Consider the following 10,570-nt stretch of genomic DNA (forward strand, 5'->3'; position numbering starts at 1 on the left):
CAAACGGCTCAGAGCTTCTCACTGAGATCATTTTCTGACCTGTGCTGCTCACTCTGGAGTTGTCTGCACCACAAATGGCTTTGGAATTTGGAATTTTAACCAGTTCAAATCACTGGTGTGGGATGGAGGCTGTGGCTCATGGGTGCTGCGCCAAAGGGTGATGGGAATTTGGGGAATTTGGGGTGGCAGCTTCCAGCACTGCATGCTTCAGTCTCAGCACTCAGGGCAGGATTTGGGATGAACAATCCACAAACCACCCCAAAAATGCCTTTTGGAGAGAATTTCCCTTATTTGGGGAAAATTATTATTTTCCTTATTTGGGGAAAATTGTTATTTCCCTTATTTGGGGAGTCTGTACGAAATGAGGATGAATTCTGAATTTTCTCAGAGCTTTTCACTGAGATGATTTTTTGACTGATTCTGCTCATTCTGGAGTTGTCTGCACCATAAATGGCTTTGGAATTTGGAATTTTAACCAGTTTTAATCACTGGAGGGGGTTATAGTGGTGTGGATGTGGCTCGTGGGTGCTGCACCAAAGGGTGACGGGAATTTGTACATTTCAGCCTCAGCATTCAGGGCAGGAATTGGGATGAACAACCCACAAACTGCAAAAAATGCCTTTTCGAGAGAATTTCCCTTATTTGGGGAAAATTACTATTTGCCTTATTTGTGGAAAATAATTATTTCCCTTATTTGGGGAGTCTGTATGAAATAAGGATAAATTCTGAATTTTTTCTCCTCCTCTCCACAGGAGTTATCTTTGTTTTTCCATAGCACACACTCAGGTTATATAGCACAGCTTACCATTCATGCCTTTTCTTGATTTGCAGATTAATTCCAGTTGTTTTGTCTGGGTGGTTTTGGGGGGTTTTTTTTAAGTTTTGTTTTCATGTGGGAATCTGTAAAACAGCGCAGCAAAAATAAAAAAGGCAAATGGATGCGTGTGGGTTTTACAGAGCTCCTTTCATGGGATCATAAAATTCCCTTCAAAATGATGAGTTAGATGCTGTTAGAATAGTAAATATGTAAATTCATGAGTAATTTGCAAATGTCCTTGAGCCACTGAACCCGCTGCAATTGCTCAGCTCGATGGAATTGCTCAAGTTCTTACTCCAGATGACAGAACTGACTTTCATCTTCCTGCATTTAAAGGCTTCCCTTTCCTTTAGATACAGACAATAAACAAGCTTAAAATATTACAGGGGCAGGAGGGGCAGCCAGAGAAATAAACATCTCTCACTTCTCCTTTCCCTTCTGCATTGCCAGGATGCTCAGTCAATTTATTTTTATTTTTCTTTTTTTGGAATTCCCTTGGAGCTGAGGGGCTGTGGGAAACTCTCCACTTCATCTCTGCTTTGTGGGCACGTTCAGGGTGCCAGGGGTGGGGTTAAACACAACCTGAGCTCTCTGAATTTGGATTTCCAGCATCCCATCATCACAGGCATACCCCTCTTTTGGGTATAATCACACCCATTTGCCATTTTGATGTGATATTTTTAAATTTATCCTTTCAAGCCCATTTCTGAGCCCCTGTCCCTATCCAAAGGAGATGTGTAAAGTTGTTACCTGGCTTTGAGAAATCTTCATTTTTTTTCCTTTTATCTGATTACACAGGGAAAAGAATTAATCAGGTTCTTGGAGACCTCTGCTGGTAATACCATCCTGCTAAGTCAGATGCTCTTATGTCAAAATAGGGCAAATGCCCATTAAAAAAATCAAAACTTTATTGTTTATTTGGACTTTCTGAATAGTATTATAGATATATTATTATACTATTACTAATAAGATCTTATATAGATTGTATTGTATATTGTAGATATATATGGACAAGAGGTAACTCTTAAGAAAGTCTGAGGTTTTGGGTGGTCTTCAAAACCATGTGGCAATTTCAGTGGAATTTAGTGTAATCTGGCTAAACTCAAACTCTACTGAAAAAAAAAAGCCAACAAACTGATAAAAAATGTGAAGCACAGTTAAAAATACAATCTCACAAGTGGCTGAAAACTGCCAGTGCTGGTTTTCACCAAATTCTACCAAAATGTGTCTCCAATATCTGCTTGTGGCCTTTCTAGGTTTATGCAGTGTCATTAATGCAATAATTGGGTCCAAAGATTTTTCCTTCCTGTGGCAAGACATGGAGATCTGGCCATAATCAATATAGGACTGAGAGCCTGGACCTGAAGCAGTGCCTGTAACCATGCAGAGTTACTGGAATAACCTCAATTTCAATGCAGAACTAGTTCTAAATTCCATGTTTTGAAGTCTGAATTTTAAAGCTTTGAAGCCCAAGTTATAGAGACCCTGAGGAGGGAAATGTCTCCATTTGAAAGACCAGGTGTGTAACTACTGCTTTGTTTTTGCAGGATGAGCAAGGTTTCTGAAGCTACGCTTTTTCTTTAAGGGTTTTTACTACAAATAAAATAAAAGTAGCTTCTGATCTTGGCCTGTGGCACCTTCAGAAAGCAGCACTGGACTCAAGGAAGAGCAGTAATCTTTAGCAGTTCTTATCATGCTTTTTTTGGGATTGCCTAAAAACAGAGGCCAGGCAGAATTAAGGGAATAAAAAGCAGTTTATTTATTGAAGGGCTTCAGGTATGTTTAGGGCAGACAAAGCCCCCCCAAAAATGGATGATGGGTCAGGGATTTCACACTTTTCTAAGCTTGGTCCATTTGCATACTGGGGGTGAATCTGCCAATTCCAGCTTCAGCTAATGAAGTCATTGGCCCCAAGTTTGCTCCCCCAACTCATTTTTGTTCCCATCTCTGGGCCCTGAGGCAGTGAGGTGTCCTTGATTGCCAGGCCTGCAGAGGAATTGTTGTGTCTGCCCCAAATGGGACAGCAGCAGCTCACACTGAGTGTGGAGTTTGGAGTTACACACAAATATATGAAAATAGAAAAGCTGAAATCCCAGCGTTATCACGTCCAACGCTCCGATAAGTGAAGAAGGGTTTGTTGGGCAGCACAGAGGTGCTGCTCCAGCCTCCCCTCGCTGCTTGCCTTGCAGCCCAGCCCAGCTGGACGCAGCAGATCCGCGACGTGCGCGCGGCCATCGAGGAGCGCGTGTCCTGGGAGTGCCGCGCCAGCGGCCGCCCCAAGCCCTCCTACCGCTGGCTCAAGGACGGGGAGCCCCTGCTGCCACAGGTAGGCACAGCTGGAACCCCCCGGGGATGGAACTGGGGGCGCTGGGGTGCTCTGCCCGCTCGCTGATCTGGGGGTGGTTGAGTTGGGGTGGGGAGGATGGGGGTACTCTGGAATCGCGCCATGGTTTGGGTTGGAAGGGCGCGATTCATGATCGTCTCGTTCCACCCCCTGTTCCTAGCCTTGTCCAGCCTGGCCTTGGACACTGCCAGGGATCCAGGGGCAGCCACAGCTTCACCCTCAGCACCCAGGGCCTCCCCACCCTCACAGAAAATCCCCTGTTCCTTTCCTGGTGGCACCTCTCTACTGCTCCCAGGGACAAGCAGGACACACCACAGCTCTATATTCAGAGCTCCTCCCCAAAATGAAGGATCCATGATGCAAACCTAAGGCTGGACAGAAGAAGGAATGGTTGGATGAGGTTTTGGAATTCGTCACCAGAGAATGATCACCCTAATTATTTTAATTTATGATGTTTAGGTGAAGTTCAAGTGATAATGAAACCTCGGGGTTCCTGCTGGTGTTTGATGGTGTTCCCAGTCCTCCTGCTGGGCTGTGTCCCTGTGCAGGAGCTCTGGAATTACATCCTCCCACCAGCACAGCCCAGTCTCTCCTGGAGGGTCATCACCCAGTCCATGGTCACACCTTGTCACCACAAACTCAGCCAAACCACCAAAGCTTTGGTTGCACAGCAGCCAGCACTTTTTCCCCTTCACTTACTGTGAAAGAACATGGCAGCCCCGATTTGATCAAACCCTGATAAAATTGCACAAACATTAAATTTCTGCCCTAAGGCCAAGTAGAAAACCAATAGCTCTTTATTTTAGATTTTTTTTTTGGTAAATGTCAAACTCCTGGGGAGGGAGGGAACACTTTGCTGTACTTATTAGAATTGATAACTCAAGCTCCATATCCTCAGGCTGACAAATGACAGCCTGGTCTTTCACTCCACACACTAATTCTGGTTGCTTCACGCTGGTCACTGGCAGATGGGCTTGTTCTTAAATCACGTTAGTGGCGGATATGAAGTAAAGGATCATTAAATTATTAGCATTTACATTGTTTTCAGTAAACTGCAGAAGATTTTAAATGTTTCTGTCTGTGCTGGCTGAGATGGCAACCAGTCCTATCAGCCTGTGTTGCCATATATACTCAAAATGGCCTCAAGGTGTGCCAGGGGAGGGGCAGGTTGGAAATCAGGAGGAATTTCTCCATGGAAAGGGTGAATTTCTCCATTGGAACTGCCCAGGGAGGTGTGGAGTCCCCATCACTGGAGGTGTCCAAGAAACACCTGTATGTGCTGTGGTTCAGTTGCTATGGTGGGTTTTGGTCAAAGGTTGGACACAGTGATACTGGAGGTCTTTTCCATCATCACCCCCTCTGTGATTCCATGGAAATACCATTGTTTTAAATGTTTCTGAAGATGGGCTTGGCTGTGATGTGCCACTGTGGAACAGAAGTGCATTTCTTGCCTCAAGCTTATCTCCTTGAAAGGGATATTAATCTAAATGCTTTGGGTATTAAATCAATGAGGGGTCAAGGGAAGGTCCTCCAATTGAAATTGCATTTACCAACTCCTGTATTGGTTTCACCATTTAGTCTCTAGCCTGACATAAATTTGGCTGGCAGACAAATAAATCGCAGCATGCAAATTCCTCCCGTTACCGCTGCTTCCTTTGGTCCACCTTGCTACAAAACACAGCAGGACAACCTCTGGGTGCACGTTCTGAGGACGGCTTGCTGGTGTTCTCGTTGACTTTGGAGTTTGTTTTGCTGTCCCCAGGGCAGGGTGCAGCTGGAGCAGGGCTCTCTGACCATTGCCAACGTGAGTCTGTCGGATGCAGGGATGTACCAGTGCGTGGCGGAGAACAGGCACGGCGTCATCTTCGCCAGTGCAGAGCTCAGTGTCATAGGTGAGTGCACATCCCCGAGCACTGCCAGCCTCCCAAAACCACTGCCAGCCTCCCAAAACCACTGCCGACAGGCTCCAGAAACTGCAGCAGAAGGGGATTTTTGACAATTTGTTTCTGAAGCAGAAGGGGATCTTTGGCGATTTGTTCCTAAGGAAGGTGTGAAATGCAAACTTGAGGCAGTGGAGAGCAGAGAACAGACGTTTTTTTACTTCATCCCACATTCCTCCAGAAGCTGGCAGGTGCGTTCCCTCTGCTGCTGGTTAAAGCTATTTCAGGAGAAACCTGAGCATTAGCCTTGCCCGGGGGCTTCTGACAGGCTCCAGAAACTGCAGCAGAAGGGGATTTTTGACAATTTGTTTCTGAAGCAGAAGGGGATCTTTGGCGATTTGTTCCTAAGGAAGGTGTGAAATGCAAACTTGAGGCAGTGGAGAGCAGAGAACAGACATTTTTTTACTTCATCCCACATTCCTCCAGGAGCTGGCAGGTGCGTTCCCTCTGCTGCTGGTTAAAGCTATTTCAGGAGAAACCTGAGCATTGCCATTCAGAGCATCCAGGTGCCCAGTCCTGGCTGCAGAGGTGACTCTGCTCAGGACACAGTGACAAAGCTCCTGTCTGAAGAGACCTTTCAGCAAACAAAGTTCCCCCATCCCAAAGAAAAGCATCTTCCACCCCACAGTGCTGGGCACAGCTGCTCTGCTCCTCCCAGATAAAATCAGGAGAAGCTGATGTGAATCTGAGTGGGGAAATACCTGAGTGGAGGGAGCAGAGGTTACAGAGCCAGGATCTTCTCAGAGGTGCCCATGCCAGGACAGGAGGCAATGGCCACAAAAACCTGGAAATGCCACTTAAAATAAGAAAAAGTTTATTTTGAGGTTGGTTGGACACTAGAACAAATTGTCCAGGGATATTGTGGCATCCCTGTCCTTGGAGATGCTCAACATCCAACTGCTCCCAGCCCTGGGCAGCCTCCTGTGGCTGCTCCTGGGTGAGCAGGGGTGGGGTGGGACCATCCCAGGGGTCCCTGCCAGGCTGCAACTCAATCCCAAGCCTTGTTATTGGATGAGAGGCAGCCCTGCTCAGCATAGGGATGTAGTTTCAAAGGGTTAAACACAATTCCTGATTACAAAATAACGGGTTTGTTGCTCTCAACCCAAAAGTTCAGCAGCAGCATTCTCTGATTTATCCTGAAGAACAAAGCATGAGGTTTTTTCCAGCTATGGGATTTTCAATTATTGGTCATTTTTTATCATCAGTGATAGATGCCTGCATAGAAAAAAAAATTCATTTGAAGGATTGTGTGTGTTGCTGTTGGAGAAAGGTACGATAATGCTCAATAAATTAGACTTCACAATGCTGAGATTTATTGGACATGAAAGAAATCGAAATAAACCCACTGATGCTTTTCTTGTCCATTGAAAACCTGGTAAAAATGGACCTTTGGGAAGGAGGAAGATGTTTTCAGAGGAGAGAGGTTTAATCCTTTTTGCTGGGGACTCCCAGGGTGTCCCTGTGCCCAGCAGCTCCTCGTGTCCACACAAAAAACCCCAAACTTGGAGGGTCTGGTCTGAGAAACCTGGCAAGGAATATTTATTTGGGCAACTTCTCACTTGGAATTTGCAGCTCTGCTTCTGTCTGTCACAGGAAAAGCACCCAAATGGTGTCCTGCAGATAAATCCCTGTGCATCTGTGATTTAACTTGGCACATTTTGAAAGGAAAGCAGCAGGTTTGCCTTTTCACTAATGTTTCAAAGCAGGGCAACATTCTGAGCCCTCCCTGGGAAATTTTCGCTTTTAACCAGATCTGAGGGTTAAAATCGTTGTTTTAAAAGGTCCTGAAGTTAAGCACTTGCTACTGGTGGTGTTTAATCATCTAAAGAGAGACTTACACCAAAATTAAGTGAAAGAGAGAAATGGAAAATTACAGACCCAGCTTTTCTCAGAGTGCTTCTTCTCAATTATTGTTGCCAATTATCTTGCTTGGAGTCTTTAAATAAAAGCAGAATCCAGTGGTGCTGGACATTGTAGAAGACTGAGATGCAGTCTTGTCTGACAGAATTTTCAGGCTAAATGTTTAAAAAACAAATTGGAAAAATGAAATGTGGGCCTGGAGTAGGAAAGAAAGGTCATTAAAATCCCTGCTTGACAAACAAAAGGTGTGAATAAATTAAATTCCTTACTCCTGAAGTGGCACAGGGAAGTTGTGGCAGTGCTGAGAAATGAGCCCAGAGTTTCTAAATGTCAAATGACAACGTTTTGAACGTCACAGAATAAAACCACAGTGAGCAACTCCTGTGTCTCCCGCAGGAGCAAGAAAATGCAGCAAATGACTCACAAAAAAACCAGTCTAAACTGTTTATTACAGAGATGGGAGTAACAGGATTATTCAAAAAATCTCTTTTGCTTATAAATTTGGGATAATCATCTGAGAAATTAATTTCAGAAGTGATGATATATTAATAATGATATAAATAATAATGCACTTGGTTCTGAGTACATTGGTGGGAAGTGTCCTCAGGATGTGTCCTTTAATTCTGCAGTGTTTTACAAAGCCAGTGCTGGTTTCAGGGCTCTTTTAGAGCATTTAATATCATACCTGTGTTTCTGGGTGCCAGAATTAAGTCCCTGCCTGTGATTAGACGTGGAAAACAAAAACTATGAATAGGAAGCATAAAAGTGTCAACCTTTCTGGAAATATTAACATTTCTGATGAATTAGATGAGTTCTGTGTTTGTGAGAACTTCCCTGCCTGAGAAAAGGATGGTCCTGACACAGAAAAAGGAAATATTTTAAACTCCTCATGCATGAGGTTCCTAGGGGTGCTGTCCCAGTAAGATGTGCATGGTGGGGTTACTGGTTTCTCAGGTTTTTAGCTGAACACACATTTTTAAACAAATAAGTATTTTTTGCACTTAAAGTAGCACTCAGGTGTCTTTTTACCCCATCCACACTTCACTAGTTCATAAAGTCCAATCATTTAGGAATTGCAAGTGAGAAACAACCCTGGAATATTGTAAAGTTCAAATGAGTCTGGTGTTGGTTTTCCCTGAGGGAATTCTGATCTGGTTTGTGTCGGTTTTGCTTTCAGCCATCGGGCCAGACTTTTCCAAAACGCTGCTGAAGAAGTTAACTCTTGTTAAAGTGGGTGGTGAAGTCATCATTGAGTGCAAGCCCAAAGCCTCCCCCAGACCTACTTATTCTTGGAAGAAAGGAAAAGACATCCTAAGAGAAAATGAGAGGTAATGTCTTAAAGTAACCATTTCTTTCATTAACTAACCCTGGGACTTTCAGCAATCAGAGCTAAATTTGTCATTAATAGCTTTGCAAAATTGACTTGCAAATACATGAGGAAACAGCCTGTGTTCAATCCCAGGGAGTTGGGGGTGAGATTCCTATTCCCATGGTGCCCATCCCATCTCTGTCTGCTATTAAATCATCCCTGCCAAGAAGCTGATAAAAATGCACTCCAAAAAACCCAAATATTTTGCCTCTGCAGTGCTCTAAATAACCATTGTTTAAAAAAAAAAATAGATTCCCAGGTGCTCTGCTCTGACACTCACTGGGCTGTGTCTCCTGGGGGATGAGGCTGCTGAATCCTCACCTTTATTCACCTGCAGCCTGGGCCTGGAGTCTGTGTGAAAGGCACAATTAGGGAATGACATTGTCATTTGTTGTCGTTGTTGTCTGCCTTCATGGGCAGGAGGGGCCACGTGCCTGAGCTCTGCTGAATCCTGCTGTATTTCTGCTTGCTGAATCCTGCTGTATTTCTGCTGAATCCTGCTGTATTTCTGCTCTCTGTGCTTGCTGAAATGCCATCTGCCCCCCACTGTCCCAGGGGACAGCAGCAGTGCCTGGAGTCCAGCCCCACTATCTCCCTACACCCCCAGTTGTGTGTGGATTTCAAACAAGAACTTTCTTGGCTGTTTTGAAAAGAACCTGTTGAAATCCAGGAAGCAAGATGCCAGGAAAAGCTGCTGCTGCAATCTCTTCATCTAGGACAGGGCACAGAACTTTTAGACAGGCGTGGGAGAAGAAACTTCAATGAAATCTCTGCTTGAAGTGGCATTAAAGGGTTCTGTGAGTGCCAGAGAGGCACCTGAGCATCTGGATCCTGCAGGTTGATCACATGGAGGTTAATCAATGTAGATGATCCTTCCAATTCCAGGTGGAGTTAAAAGCAGCACGTCGCCAGTGCCAGCTCTGAATGCTGATGCTCAGCCTGGGGGCTGCCATGGCAATCCCTTCAGAGCTTCTCCTGGGGCTTCTGTGGCTTTTCAGCTGGTGTGTGGCGTTCAGTTCCTTGCTGGGGACATTCTGTGTGGTTTTTGCTGCTGAGACTCCGGCTCTGGAGGCTCCTGCTGTCCAGGAGGCAAAATAAAAGAGTGTTCTTCAATGTTTGCCCCAGAGCAGAGACTACCACATTGGAAAAAAAGAAAGAAAGAAAATAAAGAGCTTTATGGGTTTAGGTTTCACTTTCTTCTCTGGAGGCTGAGGTAGTGTGTGCTGCACCTCTAATGAATGCCATGGCCTCAGGGCATCTCTTACTGGTGCTTGAGCACTGTGCAATTGTGTTATTAGGAATTCTGCCCTGGGGTGCAATTATATTATTGCAGTCATTAAAGGCACTTCATCTCCATAATAATGGAAATCCTGCCTTGGAGGCCTAACTGAGTCCAAATGATGTTGGGGGCCTGGCTCCAGAAGGTAAATTTTGTATAGGAGCTGCTCTAGCACAGAGATAGATGCATAGGGTCTGCATTGCTTCCCCTGCCAGTCTTCCCTCTTCTCTCAGGTCTTGTTTTGGGCCTAGGCAAAGGCGTTTTTATTTTTCATGCCATGGTGGCAATAATTCTATTTATTATTCCTCTCAGAGTGAGACATTTCCCAGAGGTGAAGCTGTAGCATTGTGTGGCTCAAGAGCAGATTCACATTTCTGTGTTCCTCCAGAGCTTCCCACTTTTCCCCTTTCCCTTGGCTCCCCAACAGCAAAAAGAGTGCAGGAAAAGCAAGAAAACTTTCATTTAAAATATGTACATATCAGTCTTAATTCCTAATGTTCTCCTAGAGCTATTGGAAGTCATATTTACCCTGCCACCAGACACGTGCTCAGGCTGGGACAGAAAAATAATTGTACTTTTAAGCCCCAAAACAAATTGCTCTTCTCTCATTCTTCTTCATGCAAAGCCCCTACATCATTAGAGCTGCTTCTTTTCCAGGAATGTACAGTGCCTGCATTGTTTATGCAGTTTAATTGTAAGGAAAGAAATGCATAAAAAAACAAATTATGTTCTGTGCTGGTAGCAAAGAATATGAAAGTGTCCAATTAAACAACCATTCCCTGTGAGTTGTGTAGCAGCAACATCTGTTATCTTAATTGAGCAAGTTTCTGCACACAGGGACCCTCTTGGTGCACTTTGTTGGAGCAGGATCTGACCCAGACACCCCAGGCACGCTCAGGATCCTCATGGAAATCCTCCCAGCTGCTCCCATTGTCTGGCAGGGCTGGCAAGCTCTGGAGGA

The 10,570-nt window shown here is 44.8% G+C and overlaps 1 protein-coding gene across 4 annotated transcripts in view; it reads left to right on the forward strand.

Moving 5' to 3' along the window:
- CNTN4 (contactin 4) overlaps positions 1-10,570 on the forward strand; it is a 236,488-nt gene that overhangs the window by 175,083 nt on the left and 50,835 nt on the right. For 3 of the 4 annotated variants that reach the window (XM_031061618.1, XM_014309312.2, XM_031061619.1), the window contains 3 exons: positions 3,007-3,143; positions 4,924-5,053; positions 8,139-8,289. In XM_031061618.1, coding sequence (XP_030917478.1) covers positions 3,007-3,143; positions 4,924-5,053; positions 8,139-8,289 — 418 coding nt within the window. The remainder of the gene's footprint in view (positions 1-3,006; positions 3,144-4,923; positions 5,054-8,138; positions 8,290-10,570) is intronic. The other variant, XM_031061620.1, reaches the window with a different exon arrangement.

The sequence above is a fragment of the Geospiza fortis genome, unplaced genomic scaffold (genome assembly GCF_000277835.1).
Source record: "Geospiza fortis unplaced genomic scaffold, GeoFor_1.0 scaffold128, whole genome shotgun sequence".
NCBI classification, from domain to species: domain Eukaryota; kingdom Metazoa; phylum Chordata; class Aves; order Passeriformes; family Thraupidae; genus Geospiza; species Geospiza fortis.